The sequence below is a fragment of the Amphiura filiformis genome, unplaced genomic scaffold, assembly GCF_039555335.1.
Source record: "Amphiura filiformis unplaced genomic scaffold, Afil_fr2py scaffold_48, whole genome shotgun sequence".
Taxonomy (NCBI): domain Eukaryota; kingdom Metazoa; phylum Echinodermata; class Ophiuroidea; order Amphilepidida; family Amphiuridae; genus Amphiura; species Amphiura filiformis.
Genome location: NW_027305512.1, coordinates 468,377 through 490,250, shown reverse-complemented (window position 1 = coordinate 490,250; position 21,874 = coordinate 468,377). Strand labels below are relative to the sequence as shown.

The 21,874-nt window shown below is 37.5% G+C and overlaps 1 protein-coding gene across 2 annotated transcripts in view; it reads left to right on the top strand.

The window, feature by feature from the left end:
- LOC140144300 (nucleosome-remodeling factor subunit BPTF-like) overlaps window positions 1–19,662 on the top strand; it is a 65,390-nt gene extending 45,728 nt beyond the window's left edge. For both annotated transcript variants that reach the window (XM_072166125.1, XM_072166124.1), the window contains 15 exons: window positions 119–269; window positions 1,044–1,227; window positions 3,278–3,485; window positions 4,905–5,402; window positions 5,888–6,195; window positions 6,854–7,006; window positions 7,711–7,866; window positions 8,947–9,086; window positions 10,958–11,183; window positions 12,216–12,535; window positions 13,669–13,842; window positions 14,476–14,671; window positions 15,147–15,231; window positions 16,290–16,460; window positions 19,289–19,662. In XM_072166125.1, the coding sequence (XP_072022226.1) occupies window positions 119–269; window positions 1,044–1,227; window positions 3,278–3,485; window positions 4,905–5,402; window positions 5,888–6,195; window positions 6,854–7,006; window positions 7,711–7,866; window positions 8,947–9,086; window positions 10,958–11,183; window positions 12,216–12,535; window positions 13,669–13,842; window positions 14,476–14,671; window positions 15,147–15,231; window positions 16,290–16,460; window positions 19,289–19,308 (2,990 nt within the window). In that variant the 3' untranslated portion in view covers window positions 19,309–19,662. The remainder of the gene's footprint in view (window positions 1–118; window positions 270–1,043; window positions 1,228–3,277; window positions 3,486–4,904; window positions 5,403–5,887; window positions 6,196–6,853; window positions 7,007–7,710; window positions 7,867–8,946; window positions 9,087–10,957; window positions 11,184–12,215; window positions 12,536–13,668; window positions 13,843–14,475; window positions 14,672–15,146; window positions 15,232–16,289; window positions 16,461–19,288) is intronic.
- Window positions 19,663–21,874: the final 2,212 nt, after the last annotated feature.

Here is a 21,874-nt window from a genome sequence, read left to right as displayed (position 1 = left end):
TTGAATCAATGGATTTAAATTTTTTATAATATAATAAACCCTATATTTGGGGTGTAGTTATTGTTTTTGAAACTTAAGAATATGCAATAACAGAACTGTGGGACGTTTAATTCAACAGAGGTGCATAAACCACAGAGATCAGGTTTACGATCCAGCTCTCAACCAACCCGACCCATTGAAGCAGAGAAACTGATAGGGCCAAGGACAGAGGAAGTATGGATACCAGAAGAGACTCTTGAAATGTGGGAGATTGTGCAGTTTAGTGAAAAGTGAGTAGAATACATGGTTATGTGTTATGTTTTGGAAGAAAAGCCTGCTACCTTTACTGTTTATTTAAAGTGGATGCATATTTTACAAAAATAGCTTGTGTAAGGCCAAAAAAAACACCAAGTTTGTATACTGTAGTGCGCACATTTCATTTTTGACGGCTTTTTTGCGCATTTAGATTTTTTTTTTCAGTTTTGAAAAAAAAGAAGAAAAACCTGGAAAAGAATCGCAAAAAATAACATAAAACATTACTGGAGTAAACATTTACACATCACACAACAAACGAGCTTAGTGAAAAAATACTGGAGAAAACATCACACGTTTTTGTAATACTTTTTTAATCTGCAGGTTGGAAGGGGAGCATAAATATTCTTGAATATGAAGATATATGATTTTGTTTGTGTCGGAGAGACCCACTGTAAATTTCCATTCCAATTTGCAGCATAAAAGGGTTATTTTTTTTTTATTTTAAGTCATGGATTATAAAAAAAAAAATTGACTTTTTTTAGCTGCTACAGGAAACAAACAGACATGTTTTTTTTTTGCCTAATCTATTGTAATTTAAAAGCTAGCTCATTCAGGAATTACTGGTTATTTGCCAAACCTCTTTTTAACCTCAGAAATGTGATGTCGCCAATTAAAATTTGGCGACATTTTTTATTATTTTATATTCCTCATATTCAGAATGCAATTTGTGCTCTCATGTCCCACAAAAAATAGTGTGCAAACGTTGCTATCCAATTCCTTAAACCCAACTTATTTTTGTGTGTCAACAGGAAGCAAAAAGAGCAAGCTATACGAGACAGAGAAGCCAAAGAGGCAGCCGCAAAGGAGGCCAAGCAGCAGGCACGCATTAAGGCTACAAATCAAAGCAATGAAGCAACCACTAAGGCACCGCAGACTTCATTGAAGATACAACTGGAGGACCAACTGAAACAACAGCGTGCAGTAGGCCAGCAGGTGAGAAGTCCAGCTGTTTAAGATGTTGCTATTATAATCCTCATTACTTTATCACTATGATATCATTTTACTCTCCTTTTGGATCTTAAAGATGCAATTTCCATAATGAATAGATTCTTATTTGTTTTCCTCTTCGTTCAAATAGGTTCCTATGCTTTCCAAAGCATTCCATTTAGGTGTCATTCTTGACCATCAGCTGACTTTGTCCTCTCATGTGATCTCTGTTTGCCAGTCGGCAATTTTGGCTCTCCGGAAGATCGGACATATTCGCAAATTTCTCAATCTCCATACAGCATAGAAATTAGTTCATGCTTTTGTTAGTTCCAGGCTGGACTACTGCAATAGCGTACTGTTTGGATCCCGGGTTTATTTTACTCTTAATAAGCACTTCAGGGTCGGTCTTTCACATGGTATTTTAGTACACCGTTGGGCATTATAATCTTGCAAAAAGAAGAAATTCAAAAAAAAATTGAGGTCATCACTGTGGAGCAAATCACACATGGCTTATTGTCTTCGAGGCAATTGCACCTTTTCGTTCCAGCATTATCGCTGGTTTATATGATGTTTATGTCCTATTCTTGTGCTAATTTTGCTGTAGATATTGTGTGCAATGCAAGCCTGATGTAGTTTAATACCAGTGATGGAAGTCTTTATGAAATGTAATGAGAAGTTACAAAATGAGCTTTCTTCTGATACTAAAATCTCAGTTTTGATAAAGAAAAATGAGAAATGAGGAGGTCACACCCCTTTAAGGGATATTTTCATGATACTTTGCATCAAACCATTTTGTCATACCAAATCGTCATACCATGGATCAAAGTTATGAATAGTTTTCTGTATTGACTTACGATAATGTTTTTCTATTTTACTGATGCAAAATGATATTGCAGGAATTCAAACCATATCATGGAACTATAAGAACAAATAGCAGTAGGTTTTCTGCAAGGTTTTCCAGTAAATGGGTAATTGTTACATTACTGAAACAAAATGGACCTGGTGAAGATGCTTTGTGTTGGTGTGTGTGAGGACCTGTGTTATGTGTTTTGGGATTATGTTTATCTCAAAGTTGAGGTGTTTTTGGCTTTTTCTCCAGATTACAAACCTTTACATACCATATATCTTTACATATGTAGTTCATGTATATGGTGGTATAGTAACTTTGGAACATCATTTTTAAAATTTGGGTTTTTTTTACATGTTTTTTAAATTTTGCGAAATATCGACCCCACAGCTGTAAGTACTGACTTTACAAATTCACCCAATGTGTACTTTGATACTTTATTATGTCCTTACTACTGAGATAAAATATCAAAACCCTCAGTCTGTAGATTTGTACCCTCACAGCCTAGTGAAGTGTTGGGGTTACTTTGCCACCCTAATTCATATGTTAGGTCGACAGTTTCGAATATATATATTGATTAATTCTGGAATACCCTTCAAACCAGAATGAAATCTACAAGTTAGATGGTTCAAAAATTGTTCCAGAATCACCCATACTAATAGTTCTTATTATTTCAGAGCAGATCAGATCAGTACCATGGGGCTACTTTGCCACCCAATGTATTGACTTCTAGATTGTTCAGAGGTGTTTTATCATTGCTGTTATTTAAAAAAAAACAAAGGGTGGCAAAGAAGCTACAATCATAGGTAGCACTTGCTTCAAAATAGGCCTGGCAAAGTAGCCCCGACCCACGGGCTACTTTGCCACCCAATGTTTTTAAAAAAATGGGGCACAGAGTGGCCCAGTGGTTTTCATACTACATATGCAAAATACACTGGCATATAGCTTTCCTAATAACCCCTATATGTAACAATTCATGCAAACATAAAAAGAGGGCGCACCACAACATCAAAAAAATGTGGCAAAGTAGCCCCGGTTTACGGTACTTATTCTTTTCTTGGACACATTTAAAAAAAAAAGTCAAGTGTATCTAGGCATTAACAGCTGAAATCTAGGTGATAATGCTGATAAAATGTAGTTTGAAAAACTGAGCTGTGAATATGATGTTTAACTGATTGTGATTATGCAATTGCTATTTTTTGTTAACAGAAAAGGCTATCATACCAGCCTCTGGCGACCACAAAGGTAGTGACCATTACTCAACCAGTGACCACTCCTACTTTAGCCCCAATCACCATATCAGCAGCAACCATAGGAAGAGGTAGAGGTCAAGTAATACAGACCAAACCTGGCATTGTTACATTGACACCACAGAGTCTCAAAGCTATACCACAAATAATCAGGCCACAGACTACAGGTAAGTGGATGCAGAATTGAAACTTGATTTTAAACATGATCAAAAAAAGAAATGTTTGCATCATACAAGGGAGGGAAAATGTTGTCACCATGCAGCTGGATAACTGGCTACATCTGTGTGCAATGCAATTTTACAAATGATTGATGTATTTGAGACATGTGTAGGATCTTTGTAATACTCAATTCTTTTTAAGGGCTCATTCACCCACCTTTGCACAGTATTTTTTGTGGGACCTGAGAGCAGATCAGACATACCAAATTGTATTCTGAATACAAGGAATATCCTGATGATATCAAATAATGTTGATTTGTTTTAAATTTGCGATATAAAAATTGTGTGACAGATTATTAAAAATTGACATTTTTGCAATTTAATGCGGCCCATACACCATCAATTTGATTGATCAATATTGGGGACCCTAGATGCATGATTGGATACAAAATAATACTTCTCTTCAATATTATTGAAGAGATTTTATTTTATTGACGGTTGGACAATAAAATCACTAGATTGATGTTCGTGTGTACAGTGCACAATGGCAGATTTTATATCCACTCTTGTATCTAGGTGCTTTGATATTGATCAATCGATCGTTTATAGAACGCATAACAGACCTCAAAGTAAACTTTATAAATCTAATGATGTGTATGTAGTTTCCCAAAAGACATCAATTATGATACTTGTGTACATCTTCAATACAAAAGGTCAAAATTTTCACATGATGGTCGGCTTTTCCTCCCAGCTACATACACTTTAAGTACATATTAGGTTTATAAAGTTTTTTCTTTCGAGGATTGTTAAATGTTAATTTTTAATTATTTGTCATAAAATGTATTATATTGCAAATTTAAAAAAATCTAAATTATTTGGTATCAGAAGGACATTCCTTGTATTCAGAATGCAATTCGATATGTCTGATGTGCACTCAGGTCCCATAAAAATACTATGCAAAGGTGGGTGACCAAGCCCTTAAGCTGCTGATAATTATTATTAATTTATTGCATTTGTCATAAGATGAAAGATGGATCAGAAGAGGGTTGTGTTTAGCGTTCCGCATTGTTGAACTATAAGGAGACTGCCTTCTCTTTATTGAATTCATTTGCAGATCCAACCAAATAATCAGGGCTGTGTCATTGGCAAAAGAATTCTGCAGCCAAGGTGATCATTTGAAATGAGCCCTGGCTGAAAAGGCATCTTATTAAAATTGTCACACAGCATTCCCTTTAGTACATGGACATCGTGTCAACTGGGTGGGATTTGTTGTGGACTGTCCCATATTGAATGAGCAGTCAATCAGTAATGTCACACAGTTACGATACCTAAAGTATGCAAACCTTGCAAACACAATTCTGCTATCTATTTTACATTACCATCTACTTGTGATTGATTTTGTAACTGAACACTGATTTTCATCAACAGTTGTTGGTGCTTCACCTGGGTTCACTACCTTCACTCCTGGAATCCGTCAAGTTACCAGATTCCCAGCATATACAACGGCCAAGGCAACCAACTCCCTAGCAGCCACCATCCCTTCCATAAATACCCCAGGAGCTCGTACAGTCATTATACGGACACCAGCAGGGGCTACCATTCAACAGCAACGTCCTCAAATACAGATAGCAGGGACTACAGTACAAGCAGCTGCACCTGGAGTCGTGACTGGACAACCAGCTGTGCGCATCGCAGGGCCAGCTGGACAGACAGCCCAGACTCAGCTCTCTGGACAAGCACATGTGTACACAGCACAGGCACAAGCAGTCATTGTTGGTGGACAAAAGTTTGTGATTACACCAGCTCAGGTGCAGGTGCAAGGAACAGGGCAGATGATACCGGCACAGCTAATTCAAACCACAACATCACAGGGTACAACTCTACAGAGGCTGGTGTTAACACCCGGAGGAGCTGCTGCACAGCAAGGTATGCACAGCACAATAATGAGGATATGACATAAAAAATTATATCTGAAGTTAGATGTTAATGGCTGCAGTGATGAATTCTCCTTATATAAGTAAGGGAGGTTGACTTATACCCAACTGACTAGATCCACAAAGAACTCCCTCTCATCACATGACATCCGCACACTGTTAGGTTTTATTCAGCACCAACTTTGTGATATTGACCTTAATTTGCTGGGTTTGATTTTATTCAAATTCAGTCGAAACATTTTGTAGAGAGTCTGCAGCGGATTTGGTATCATTACATGTAATTAAACTCATTGAATAGCTTTGAAAGTTTGTTCAAGGATGAAGTTTACTCTTTTGAAATGATAATTTTTCCTGCAATTACTGACATATACTTGTGACCAAAATGGTGCAATACCAAGGAAACTCTAGCTCTCTTGAGTTTTGTTTAATAGTAATATTGTGTCTGAATTAGAAAATATCCAATGTGTTTTTATGCAGGTGCCACAATTCAAGGAGGTACCACAGGAACTTCCATCAATCTACAGGCCACTCTACAAGCCCTCCAAGCCCAAGCACAGGGCCAAAACCAGGCTGCTACTACCCCTGCAGCTACCGCAGGAGCAAAAACAACCTTTGCAGCTGCTACCCCTGCAGCTACTGTGATCCCTAAACCAGTGATATCTCCAACAGTAGTTGTGAAGACAGGGCCATTAGTGTCACCTTCTGCCCCTCAAGTGAGGATGTCTTCCCCTCCAGGTGTGAAGAGAGGAGTTGTGCAGGTTACAAAGCCATCTCCAGATCTACTGGTAAGTATTACACACACTTATTGGTTGAAGCTTGCTCAATCAGAATTGGTGAATATATGAAATGGTAAGTAAGCCAACTCTAAGACAAGAGAAACAATCCTTAAACAAAATAAAACTTACAATTCTAACCACTTATGTTGATTACACATAGATAGTCATAACTCTATTCCTAGCTCTTAAATGTGAAATGAGACGCATGTTGTAGCAGCCGACAAGTGCATCGTTTTGATATGGATGTACACATATTTGGCTGGTTATGGGTTACAGTTTTAGATTGCAGTGTCATTTTAAATTGTAAATGTTTATCTCATGAGGCTGGTACCTTGTAGAATAACCCTTGGTTGGCATGTGTCAAAAGAAGCCAAGATGCATCCCTGAGAAAAATAGAAAAATAAATACAATGGAATACTACTGCTTTTTGGTCACTTATTACCCGTTACTTATGAAGTCAAGAATCAAGACTCAAACGCTGCAATATTGGAATTTGTGAAAAGATTCCCTTGAAGATGAGCAGGTTTTTAAAAAGCTCTTTACGTAAAGGCCCAAGTTTATTTTCTAGGAGTTTTTAACATAATATCATGTCAGTAAGATCAAGCTTGACTATTATAATTAGATACATTTTTTGTACTTTATCCATTGTCCTGTTTGTTTCATATAGTCTGCCCAGACATTAGAGCAGCAGTTGGTGCTCCAGATGAATGCCTTACAGCAAAGAATTGCCACAGAGTTGCATATACTACCACCACAACAATTGGAGCAATTAAAACAGCAGCTTGAACAGATCAAAGCACAGGTCAATGAACAGAAGAGGGTAAGAAAGTAGTTGGAATGACACATTTGAAATAAAAATACAAGATTCAACATAAATTAGATTTCTGAACAAAATGAATGGTAAGTTATTGGAATAATAGTACCAACCCATGGCTTTCAGATAAGGGTTAAAAGCAGGTTAAAACTATAGGTTGTGTGCTTCAAAAACAAGCTCAAAATCAGGTGGTGGATGACTTATGTGACTGATTGATTGTACAGTGTCAGTGATTTCTTTAAGCACATAAGCTTTAGTTGTTGACCATATTAGCCAATTAGATGCAAAGAAGTAAAGAAGTCACTGTACTTTATACACATTTTAAAACATGTCTCCAACAGTATAATAATGTTAAGCAGCTTACACATGGTCTGCTTTGTAAAATACCATCCAACAATTCGTTGGGTGCAGGCTGGCGGTACTCTGTACAAACTGCCAAATTTGGTTGAAATCAGGGTAAGTGTCTGTTGGCAAAAGATACTTTGGACATGAAGAAGTTACAATTTTTGTCATCATTTTTTGCTTGGAAATAAAAATTCTGGATTTCTCAAAGGGGTAAAATATCCTCAAAACGAAATGTGTGCGGTAGGCCTATGGGAAACAAACTTGGAGGTTTTTTTGTTGTTTTAAGCCTAAGTAACAGGATATTTTGTTGCAATGTTTTTATGCTTGCATCATGTTCATATGAAAACCATGCTTGATCTCAATAGGCTGCTCGTCTGCTCAAAGCAAGGGAACGTCGGCGTCAGCAGACACTTCTGAAGCAACAACAGAGGGAAGCAGAGAAGCAGAAAGCAGAGAAGGAGCAGCAGCAACTGGACCAGCAGCATCAACAACAGCAGCTTCAACAAATTACATCCATGCAGGTATGTGCTAGTAACTCTCACAGCACAAATTTCAAGTGCAACTTTTTGGACAAGATTTTGGCCATTTGGTACTTGCACAATAACATGTTCACTTTACAGAGAATACAATGAAAGGGATATTTAGGCCAAAAAAATTGTATTGCTGTAATGGGCCATTGCAAAATATGGTAGGGTGGGCAGATTTTTCTCTTTTCTTTTCTTTTTTTTCCCACTGCTTGTACTATATATTGAATATATAATGTACTAACTAGACTTGACCTTGCAGTCAAATATATCACAAAATGACAAAACTACTTTTGTTAACTCTGAAAAGTGCTTTATTTTGTACCTCTGTTTCTTCTACAAAGTGTTAGTGTCAGGGTATTAAACCTAGTATGTATGTCCAAAAAGAATTTGAAAGACAAAAATTTGATTTTGTTTTGAAATTGTTAATTTTTGTCTTTAAATAGTTTGTGGATCTGCTCAAGGTACAGTAGGCTTTAAGTCTCCAATAGCGGAAATCAAATCAACCCTTGTGAGCATGTCAAAATAGACTTTTCCCTGCCTTTCCCTTCACAGCTATGCTGCTGTGGGGTACATAATTCAATTGGTAGGTCTGATTATGACCAGTAACAACTTGGTTACTTCAGATTTGTTGCCACCATTTTGTATGAAGAATTGCCAGAGCTTGTGATAATATTTGGTCAAAAATATTACTGTATTCTCTCTTATTAACGCTGTAACCTTTTTTCAAAGAGTTGGCGTTTGGTAAAAGTGAATTTTCAATGAGAAAACTTGCAAAATATGACTTCCGGTTTGAAATACAACATAATGATGCTGGACATTATTAGAAAATACTATGAAATTAGATCCATTGCAAGAATCCAACTTATTTAGTTGAATATATGAACATTCTGCTGGATGGAAATTGAAGTTAAAATAGGGGTTGTCCATGCAATTTCACAATCATAACATACCAGTTTTAAGCTTATTTGCAATGCTTACATGCTATGGCATGGACATTTCTGCATTTGCATAATTTTTCTTTGTAAGAAAGTGAAGGGCATTAATTAGAAAAAAATACGGTCTGTGTTATTTCAGGGTCAGGACAAACAACTACAGATGCAATTCCAGCAGCAACTACAGCAGCAAGAAGTCAAAATCCAAGCAGCAAGAGATATTGAGACCCAACGTGTCAAACAACGCCTAATGACACCAGCAGAAAAACAAGACAGTCACAGGTAGGTATACTGTGTGTGTGTCAGGACTGCAGGCAGAGTCATTGCAATAGTCAGCTCATACTCCTTTTCACGCACCTTCGTATCACAGGATGTGACTATGCTGATTGCTGAGCTGTATTTTCATCAAAATACCAATGAAACTTTGAACAACATGTTTATTATGACAATTGTTTCTTCAACTATTTTTTGTCTGTGATAGGGTTTGGGCAATTTGTTAGTCTTGATACAAGCCTGTATCCACCTGAAGCTATATACTGTATATTACTGCATAGTGCTGTGCACAAGTATATGGCGGTAACAGCCTTCCATAGGTGTGAGTCCTAGATCAGTATTGATAAATCTGTAAAAATTGTTGTGAATCCGACAATCTTCGCAGGGGGTTAAGAATATCAAATATAGGAAGTAATGGCATGTAGATAGATAAACATGAATATTCATGAGTAGTCATCCAATCATGCACAGCGATAACAAAACTCACATGTTGGTCAGTTTGTTGTACGTGTTTACCCAATCCATGTATTGTCTCATTCATACTGTGAGTGTGGTTCAATGAAAACCAGGGATATGAGACATTATCCTTTAGTTGTTAAGAATTCTGCAATCTCATTGGTCATGCACCATTTGGATTAAAATTTGTATTACTAGAGTACTTCTCATTGATATGCAGGCAGATAATATTTCCCATATTACCTGCATAGTCATAACACGTGCGCGTCTGTGTAACATGACTTGCGCGATATCATAAGCCTCACACGCATATTTCGCGCAAGGCATGGCTGCACTTTTCAAGCAAGGAAGAAACTGGCCTTCTTTTCAATAAGTTTATCAAACTAAATTTCTTCAACAAAGTTTATGAACAAGTCGGAAGATAATAGAATTCATGTTGACTAAAGAATAAAATTGTTACCCCCTGTTTGTTCTCACAAAATACAGGAAAATATGTCTAGTGCTGTTTCCATTCAACCATATATATTTTCCTGTATTTTGTTAACAAACAAGGGGTAACTAGTAATATCCCTGGTAAAACTGACCCAGCAAAACTGACAGTGCCAATCAGGGCAGATCATCCTTTGCCTCACGATTGTGACTTGTAGCTTTGCCACGTCGCTCACCCTTCCGCTTTGATCAGGAGTTGTCTTTGATAATATAGGATGGGGAGATCCCATAGCAGCTGAAAGGACTAGCCATCATGCATTACTGTGTAACTGTTTGCTCCATAACAAACAAATACAAACAATAAGTAAGAGCTGCTTAAATAATGAGTCCTATTGACAGTTTCACAATACTTCAGGGGTCATTTTTTTTCTTCAAACAAGTCTTTTAAACACCCCTGTAGTTGAAATGGGGGATTTTGTGTACGTTTTCAATGACATGTGCAACTCCATTATGGTGCCGCAAATGGGGTACTGCTTTCAGCTGCTGTGAGTATAAGGTATATATTTCCAATTCTTGGAAGTCCCTATCAAATCACAACATGTTTCATGCGATGTGTTAAATTGATTTTGTTTTTCAAACTTTTCAAGTGTTTACCACCAGATTATTTGTGCTATAGCCAAAATAACAAATTCTCGATCATGAGAGGATGTACCATCTGCGTCAGCGTACGTTTCATAGAATAACACGATCGCGCGATCTGCATGACCAAACCTTGACCTTGCCTAGCAACGACCGTGTGATTGGTCAATTCTCAAAAGCTGTGTTTGCGCCGTAAGCGCCTGTCTTTGCGTGGTGCGCTCAACGCAAATAACTGTGCGTACCTAAGTTGGCTCTCATGATCGAGAATTTAATATTTTGGCTATACTACAAATTATTACTACCTATATATCTGTGATTTGATTTCATGGCAATTTCATTGTGTTTTGTCTTGTCAGGATGTTTGTGTGTCAGCAGGTGATGAAATCAATGCTGGATAAAATAGAACGAGAAGAGAAGATAAGCCTCAAGCGCAAGCTACGTGAGGAGACACAGGTTGAAAAGCGCCAACGTACAATGGTCAACAGACTAAGCACAATGCTGCATAGGCAGAAGGAGGCTTTGAGACGGGAGATATTGTCAAGACGAGAGCATATGGAACAAGGGCTCAAGAGAGAGATACAGGTTTGTGCTTTGTTGTATCGTAAAGAGGAATATCAAAGCCTAAACACAAACAACTAAACATGACCCAATAAATTAGTTTCACTGCATTTAATTATAACAATTATAACAAGACAGAGTGGAGATAAAACCTTGACCATGTATGAAGCTGGTTACTTGGCTGAATGTTTATACGGATGTGAGCTGAGAGTCTTAACTACCAACGGCTGAAGGAAGGTGAACTCAATTTTTGGGAGGTTTGCACTACTGTTTGTATTTTGAGACAGTTGTACATACCTTTGCCCATGTGCGTTGTGACTGTACTTTGCACAAGCTCCAACCATAGTGACCATCTGCTTAGTAACAACATTGTATATCATGTTTGTTGAATAGATTCATCAGGTTTGTTCAGTAAATAAACATTTTGGATTTTTGCTTTTCGAAACCAAGTGAAATTTTACTCACTGCAATATTTCGTCCTACACGTCGGAGGACTTCATCAGGTATGACTGATTTTGGTCATCTGATCCACTTTCCCCTCTACTTCCCACCTACCTCTTGAGTCATGTCTACGATCCACCTCTGAAGTCTGCAAAAGAGGCTAAGGAATACCGGAAACCACTCACAACTTGTTTGCCGGGAAAGTGGATCAGATGACCGAAATCAGTCATACCTGATGAAGTCCTCCGATGTGTATGACGAAATATTGTAGTGAGTACAATTTCACTTGGTTTCGAAAAGCAAAAATCCAAAATGTTTATTGTATATCATGATTGTTTAATTTTTTTAGGCGTGCATAGTTTACATCGTCATATGCTTGTGGAATACTTGTGGTATGCACTTGTTGCTTTGAAATGTATGTCATGTTAAAGAATTAGATATGGGAAGAGTCAAGTCAAATGTTCATTATTAATATGAAATTTGTGGTACATACAGGCCATGTCCAAATGAATTTCTGTGGTGAAGACAGCTTTAGTTTGAAGGCTGGGTAATTCCATTGCAAATTCTAAATATTGATTGGTTTCCTTTTGATTTGACCCTCTTCATCCATTCCAGGAGGAATACAGGCAAAAGCATAAGAAAGACTCGAAGAAGCGCAAACATTCAGAAGGGCACAGCACTAGCATATCTGCCCCTCCTGTTGCACCAGAAGTTTTTGTTCCTGATACCAGCAAGCAGAAGAAGAAGAAGAAATCCAAGATGATCACAACCACACCTGCCTCAGTAGCAGCAGCTGCAGCTAGCAACACAACAGGCAATGTGGAGATTATGAGTGTTGGCAAAGTTGGCGTGGTTGGTACTCTACCCATAATGCAATCAGATGGCATCAATCAACAGCTGTTTTGTGTCTGTAAAACTCCCTATGATGAGTCACAGTAAGTAGAGTGGTGTACTCAAGACACAACATTGAGAGAATAAAGGTATTGCTTTTTAGCTGCTGTCGTGCATCTATCAGTGAGAACATTATTTTGCCGAGTTGTTTTACGCCAAAAATAATGATGTTGCTTGTGTTATATGAGATGATAGATGCACAACAGTGGCTAAAAACAATACCTTTCTTCTCATTCTTTTAACACTTCAATTCAAATAAAAATATCATTAGTATACCAAATTTTAATCAAAATAAATTTTACATTTTACAAAGAATTACCTAGGGCTTAAAATCGATCAGTCCCGTTGTTGCTATGCTCCTCCAATTGGTTCAAATAGCGAGTATGCGTATCGCGTTGATGCACACACACTGACCCCTGTGATATCGTGTCATATCACACGGGTAAGAACCAATAAGATTGCAGGAACATTCTCAAGTGTTTAAGAATGTTGGTGAAAGGCACTATCAGAGATACTTGTGCAACATATTTAAGATTGTATGATCTTATATTTCGTGTGAAAATTGGCAAAATTGAAGATAACAGCAGTCCCAAAAAATGTGAAGCTCCATTAAATTGTGTGTAGCTATGAGTGTCCATACAGACAAGATCCACCAACATTGACTAACATGGCAAATTGTAATCTTACTTGAATAGATTCCATATTACACTCCTCAAAAGAATGAAAGGATCAGATAAATATATCAGCACTTTTGAAAACACAGGATATGGTGATAATATTATTGATAATTGTGCTTGATCTTTCATTACATCACTTGTTCCCTAAAATTCACTCTCTCTCAAATCCGTATTATTGTAAAATATATTAATGATTGGAGTAAATTTTAGGATTCAGTTGCTTTAAAAATGAAGTGTAGATAAAATTTTTTCTTTTCTTCAGTAACTGCCATGTTTATGCGAATCCACATGGATTTTCCCATCATATTTTGATATCCGATAGATGCTACTATAGTCTTAGTTGTGACTAATTGGTGCCAACTTTGAAAAGAGATCGTGCAAGTCTAATGAAAAGTCAAACTTTTTTTTGTACATTTAAAAGACCAATATATTATTATTTTTTATGAAATATTTTGTGCAAACTTGCATTGTGTAGCATAAATGTTTGTGTTTCTCAACAGGTTCTACATTGGTTGTGATATGTGTCAGAACTGGTTCCATGGGTCATGTGTCAATATTACAGAGGAGGAGGCAGAGCAGCTCAATGAGTATGTGTGTAAGGAGTGTGATCTACATAAACAACAGAATGATGAAGAACTCTACTGTATATGCAGGACACCATATGATGAAGCACAGTAAGTAGAATTGTACACAGTAGCATGGCCACGATTTTATTGTGAGGGGGCAAAGCTAAATTTTCGTCCCCATTTGTCAATTTTTTGTCCCATTTTCAGTAATTTGAAGGACACTTTACTCTTTGCCGTCCCCATTTTAGCCCTGAAAAATTTCAGGGGGGGGGAATTACAAGTGTGCCAAATGCAAATGTGTAGTATCTGCTTGACGTTGTAAAATGTGACCCAACGCCAGTGAATGAGACAAGTGCCGTTTTGATTTGAAAATGTGGAATTAGGTCAAATTTCTAATAATGCACTTAAGCAAACTTAAAAAATTGCACAGAAATGATTAAATGAACTTGTGTGCCTTTCAACAAGTTGTTTCTGAATAATGATATAAGAATAAACAATGCACTAATTTGTGTGCCTCAAAGTTGTTTCACAAGCAACCTTAATGTGTGAATAATAATTTAGATTATGCACATACTAATTTGGGTCCTCAAAGTCTCAGAACAAACTTAGTAACTAAATGCACTTGTGTGGTCTGACAATTTTAGCATGGAGGAAAAATAGTCACTAGGTTCCTACTGGACCTATGTTTAGTTGTAATACATTCTGGTGATGATCATTTTTCTTGTAATGTCACACTTGCAGATTCTACATAGGATGTGATCGCTGCAACGACTGGTACCACGGTCATTGTGTGGGCATTACTCAGACAGAAGCAGAGACAATAGAAAATTACATCTGTCCCAACTGCCAATCTAAGAGTATAAAGGGTACCAAGGAACAGAAACCATTGTCAACCAAAGACTATGAACAGTTGAAGAAGATAGTGAGACAACTAGAGGTGGGTACTCACACAAACCTACAATGTATAGTAGAGTATGGATTGCCTAAAGCACTGTCAACAACCTTTTTGAAGGAGAGTGCCACTGTCAAGGATCTGGTTGAGTTCAGAGGGGCAACCGTAGGGCCTCTGATACCTGGGTAAATTTTGTGACAAAGTTACCGTTGTGATGAGTAAGATGCAAGAAGCTTGCTTCATCTTGCTTTGGGTCATCGGGGAACATCCCCTTAATTTTAGTCTCGGCTGAACTTGTTGAGAAAGAGCCTGTGAAGTCACTATTCCTGTCTCTATACCATGTATGTATATGCTTATTATTAGGTATCATTTCCCTCTTCAACCCATAGACAATTGTTGGATCTGGAATGGGTCCAACTGTTGAATTGAGTTTTTAATTCCAAAATAATGTGTCATGGAGGGTGTGGTTTAGCCCATTTTACCTTGAAATTAATGAATTTTTCTGTTGATGCTTTTGCAGAGTCACAAGATGGCATGGCCATTCCTAGAGCCTGTTAGTGATATAGATGCACCAGATTATTACCAGGTCATCAAAGAACCTATGGGTAAGATACATAGATAGATACTCCTGGCAAAATATGTGACACCGTCAAGAGAAATTAGTCTTTTAATTGTTGAATTTAAAATGTCAACTTTTTTCAATTTTGACTTAAAAAATGCTAAAGAATGGTCCAAACCTTCTTACACTTGTTACAAGGTTATGAGTGATTATGTAACTTTAACAACATTTAAACAGACAGAAAGCAAAATTATACTTCTACGCTACTCAAATTTGGTACACTCATCGGAGCGCTTTCACCAGGTCAACCGGCGTCTTCAGCGGATGTTATTGCCCTGAAGATAGTTGTTGCTAGTGATGTAGTACTAGGACACCTCCGATGACGTCACAGATGTTGATGATGTCAAACTTGAAGATGTTGTGCCGCCCCCTTGGTTCCGGGGGGTCAGGAGGTTGTCCCAGACAGGGTCGATGTCCAACCCTTTGTCACGGTTCAGTCTGGGTCTTTTAGTTCTAATATGGATTGCTTCCAAGACATCTTCAAGTTTGACGTCATCAACATCTGTGACTTCATCAGAGGTGTCCTAGTACTACATCACTAGCAACAACAATCTTCAGAGCAATAACATCCGCTGAAGACGCCAGTTGACCTGGTGAAAGCGCTCCGTGAGTGTACCAAATTTGAGTAGTGTAGAAGTATAATTTTGCTTTCTATTTATGTTTACCGCTACGTATGAATATACATCATTAAATTTAAAGACATTTAATTTATATTGACCTCAACTAAACTTGGCCACAAGGACCACTGGTGTTATTGGTTGAACACAGATATGTAGGGGTTATTAGAAGTAATGTCTTGAAAACCTTCAAATGTTTCCTCAATTCTATGCCACTGTGCCTACCATACCTGGTCAGTACCACTAGCCCAAGATGCATAAGACTTGGTGTCAAAGGACACAACCAAATTCTACTCAATGCCAGGCAGCCAGATTGGAAATTGGTGAGTGGACTTGCTAGCCCAAGTGTGATTGCCTTTTGGGTTGAGTCGTTATATAAATCTACCGGTAGTTATTACTAATTAAGGAATCTTTTTCTTTTCTATAGACCTATCGGTAGTGGAGGAAAAAGTGAAGAAAAAGGACTACAATAAGCTACATGAGTTTATGGCAGACGTAAGCAAAATATTTGACAACTGCCGCTACTACAATCCAAGCGACTCGCCATTCTACCAATGTGCTGGCGTGCTGGAGAAATTCTTTGTGCAAAAAGTAAAAGGTATAAAGAGCTAATGGTTTAACTAGATCTATCAGGGATTTCATGATGTAAAGAACAAAATACTGTTATTATTAAAGTTTGATGAATTGTTTGCTTGTGGTTATTCCTTCATGTAATTATACTCATAATTAGGGTTAGGATTAGCTGACACGAAATAATTACATGAAGGATCAACCAAGCTTGTTTAAAAAATTATATTTGATAAGAAACTTGAGCTGTGAATAATGAGCAAAGAAACTACCTGGCCTGACAATATTCACTCATTAATAGATGAGTTGACCTATGACCTCACATGTTTACATTCAGGTTGTCCTCTGTTGTTCCACACAGGGCAAAATAATACACAGTATCTATGGCACACCACTTGTGCAAAACCATGAGCAGCTATAGGCCATTGTTGATATTATTTGCTTTGAACCATAGTTAATGCCAAAATCAGCTTCTCTCCTGTAGACTATTATGCTCTTTTACCCTGCAGGCAGTTTTTATGTCGGGCCAAAGGGCATACCAAATGTGAGTTGCATGTGTCAACTCATCGATATAGACCCTATGCAATAAACCAATCGCAATGGTAGAAACAATGCCAGCTATGTTGGAGAGGTTTATTGTTCTCTGGAATTGATTGGAGGACAGTGTTTTAATGATGTAGTATTACACAGGGTCTATTAGAATGTTGTAAAACATGGGACTGGACAATGAAGTGTGCATTAAATTCTGCTACAATTCACGTTCTGTATGCCTTCTATTTGCTGCGGCAGTCCGTATTATAGTGTATATAAAAGATATTTGTAGAGAAATCTATGTTTGTCATGTTAACATTAAATCAGATCAAACTCTAGTTGGAAATACTGTCTAGTAAGAAGTTTTTCTAAACAATGTAATGAAAATAACATTTGAATCATATAGGCCTAGTAGGCTCAATTGTATGTGTTGTCAAAACCATTCTGCTATGAAAGTTGGTTGTATGGTTTACTTCCCCTCTCCTTTGTTCTAAAAATGGAACCGAATGGGAATATGTTTATGGAATATATGCGTGTATAGCAATTGGTTAATGTTTTGTGACATAAAAATAAACCTGTAAATCAAATTTTTTTTAAATAATTTTTTTGTATTACTTGTATACAAAGACAAGTGCATGAGTATTTATTTTACATAGTAAAATTTGTATGGACTAACAATGTTGACATTAGCATTGAGCATTAGTGGTCGGTATTGTATGTGGGATTGATGTACAAATGTTAATGGGATTTTTTAACAGTTGTTTGTGCATGTATTTGTAATTTTTCCAAAGAGCACCTGAAGTACGGTAATTGTATGCAAGAAAATGTTTGACAATCATATATTTTGTTGTAGGAAAGTTGTATTTGAATATGAAGACTAAACAGTCAGATTGTTTAATGAGTTAGGTGGCGAGTGATGTTTACCATGGGAAACTGTTTCTGTTATTGGGAGGAGGGGGTAGTTTGGGGACTAAAAGACAATGTACATACAAGACTTATTGCTTGTAGCTGAAATGAGTAATGAGGATGGCCTGATATCCCAATCATCAGTCAACTGTGTGCGACTTGGTAGTACCAACAATTGGGACTGGTTTATATGGCCCTGAACAAGCAGGCCCAATTGAAGCTATCCTTTATGGGATTGGTTAATAAAATGAATGAATAGGGATACAGATTAAATGAAGGAGTACATGTGTCGTCCTTGTACTAGTACAAGTCATGTTTGGGATACCCTTGTTGTATGCCAATTTGTAATATGAAATGACTACAGACATTACCAGTATTTAGACATAGATTTGAACTCTACCCACCTGATTACAAAATTAGCAGGCCTTTAAAGAATGTAGCATGCTTTTCATAAAAAGACATCTACTCCTTTTCATATTTGGGATTTTTGATGTTTGAGCTCCTTTGAATGGAAGTTTGACAGTTCTGTCTAGATATCTGTTTAGATATGGCAAGCAAGGGTTGGCTCCTTCAGTGCACATTTGACAGAAGTTATAAAATAGGGCTGAATTTGAGAGATTATCAGCATTCAACTTAGATATATTATTGGACAAAGTCCTTTGCAGTCTGCCAATCTGGCGCTGTTTACAGCATAAACATGGAAGTGGGGTTCTGATTGGTTAATTGAATCACTTCATTGGCCCCTCATTTGCTAAACAAGCTGTGTAGCATCGCAAGACCTAGTTCTTCTTACGCGATAGGTCAGTAAGGACAGTGCTGAGGGACCTTGCTGAATACAGGAAGGTAGTGCAGTCAGGCAGCAAGTTGACATGATAACCATTGATGGTGTCAGATTCTACATTTCATTTGACATGTGTTGGGCCCAGGGCAAGTTACTGTGATACTTGTATATAGAGATTTATTCTGACCATCAAATCACTGTTGCTGCATTATAACACTCTTGTAAAGTAGGGTGAAAATTTATTTATGTATTTTTCTTGTATATATGTGTACATCAGTAAAATAAATATTGCAAATTAATAGGAACGTTGCAAAGCAACAAATCACAGATTTAAATTTGTGAAAGAATCACACATTTTCATATTGTTACTGCTTTTGTAATGTGTGATATGGGGTTGGGAATGTGGCAACAGTTTATCCCTGTTAAGGCTGGTGTCATCCTGACTAACTAGATTGAAATGATGATATCCAGGATAGGATGTGAAATATTACTACTAAGTAAGTCTAGTAGATCATCTCAAATTCCTCGTTATTACTACCTGGATGAATAATAATCTTCACAATCATAGATGACTAGACACACAAAAAATACTAATTTGTTTATTTCTTTTGTATGTTGTTTTTGTTTTTTTGCTTTTTCAGAAACATGGAAATTATTATAATTTGGAATGCGGCAGACCTATTTGATGTTTTTAAAGCAAATTATAGGCTTTGACATTGGCAAGTAAGGGTAGTGTAAAATAATTGCAATGAATTTGATCTACAGACCTTTTCCTAATTAGACTTTTTTACTTAAGCACATTGTCATTAAGACAATGCTATTTCAAGCTGTATAAGCAGCCAATAATATTGTAATAGATGTGACATGGTCTGATCCAATCAGACCAAAGTGACATGGTCTGATTGGGCAAAGTGACATGGTCTGATCCAATCAGACCAAAGTGACATGGTCTGATTGGGCAAAGTGACATGGTCTGATCCAATCAGACCAAAGTGACATGGTCTGATTGGGCAAAGTGACAATCCAATCAGACCAAAGTGACATGGTCTGATCCAATCAGACCAAAGTGACATGGTCTGATTGGGCAAAGTGACATGGTCTGATCCAATCAGACCAAAGTGACATGGTCTGATTGGGCAAAGTGACATGGTCTGGCAAAGTGACATGGTCTGATCCAATCAGACCAAAGTGACATGGTCTGATTGGGCAAAGTGACATGGTCTGATCCAATCAGACCAAAGTGACATGGTCTGATCCAATCAGACCAAAGTGACATGGTCTGATCCAATCAGACCAAAGTGACATGGTCTGATCCAATCAGACCAAAGTGACATGGTCTGATCCAATCAGACCAAAGTGACATGGTCTGATCCAATCAGACCAAAGTGACATGGTCTGATCCAATCAGACCAAAGTGAACATTACTGAAATTGAAGCAAAAAATATGGACATATAGATTTCAACATGAGTAGCTTAGGTACTGAGTAAGTTAGTATAAATGGTAAGAAGCTAGGAAAACTTGAGCAGATTCCCCCCCTGGATCTGAAACCTCTATTTGTAAGGTCCAATGGAAGGGTATATGTAACTTACTTGATAATACTTTTCACCCTGATGTGGCAGTGACGTCAACGCATTGAGGCAACTGTTTCGTGTGCGTATCTATCTATACGGTGTCTGTAAGCGTGTGCTAATACGCACTGACGTCACTGCCACATTAGGGTGAAAAATTGTATGCTATGCTAGTATGGTAAAACCAAATCAGGAATAAAGCACCTCAAGCATCAGTAACATGTAGAAGCTAGACAAATATAGTAAATACAATTCTTACAACAGACATCAACAAATAGAAGAATTGGGGGGGTAAATTTTCTACCAGTGTTGACAATACTTGGCAGTCTAGTATTATTTCACTCATGTGGTGGGTAAGCTTACGGAATGAACATAACTGTTACAATAGTAGAGAGCTGTATTCTGTGATTGTATGATGTCAAGAGATGTCCTTACACAAGAATTATAGAAATGCTGCTCTCACTGGGAACAAACGGCCAAAGTCCAGAAAGTGCATTTTTGTTTGTCTGTAATTGTGCATTCATGTCCAGAATTCTGGCCATAAGATGTCTCAATAAAAAAAATCAGTCAGGTGAGAAGCAAAACCGTCATGAAGTTTGGATCAAGTTTTGAAAAGTCTGGAAAAACCAACATCTTGTCTTTAATTTTTTCCAGAAAGTACACTGAGCTTGAGTGTGTGCGTTTGTTTTCACCAACAAATGTGGACCCACCTATGACATTTCACTTATAAAGTGCGTACCCATGGTAACTGTTGTAACCGAGGGCGCTAGTCGATAATACCATTTTCCACCCTCAAATGGCAGTGACGTCAATGCGCTGAGACAGCTGTCTATGCGGTGTCATTAAGCGTGTTTGTGTGTACACCAGTGCTTTGAGTGAATACTAGCGATTTGAAACTGCGTCCAATGATATGCGCACTGACATCAATGTCACATGAGGGTGAAAAATGGTATAGATGCCGCAATAATTCATATCGGGTATAGGGCCCTCTGGTGTAATACCAGGTACACAGTTTGGCGGTTAAATATCATATCATAGCCGCAAAAGTCCACGCTTTCAATAGTGAAATGTCAGTACGTAGAGGTCCATGGTTACGCTGTTAACGACATAGGAGGCTCATAGGGTCCATGTTTGTCAGTGATAACGTCTTGATATGTGTGTGCAGAACAATCAACAAGTCTGAACAGATGCTGTTGGGTGCAGGAAGTTGAGCAGTGACTTGGCAGACGATTAGTCAACACAATTTCCAAGACTAACAATCCATTTTTGCTTCTCTTCGGACTAATTTTTTTTTATCAAGATATTTTATGGCCAGAATAATTATTGATGATTGAGGACATAAATATACAATTGCAACTTGTGCCGTTGCAAGTGTCTGTATTCATACATACTAAGTTTACCAAGGTGAATTAGTGTAGCAACTCATCCTCATCCTCATATTCCTCAACTAATAGGACATGAGAATCTGATTGGCTAGACTCATATCTTTTTTGGTTTTATTTGAATTCACTGACTATCAGTTGATTACATCAATCACTTGTAGTTTAGATGTGTGGTAATAGAACATAGGAAAATCACTTTAAGCATGTTTGTAAAATAAATACATGGACAAACCTGTAAGCCAAGTGTACTAAAACAAATGTACATATATTGTTGTT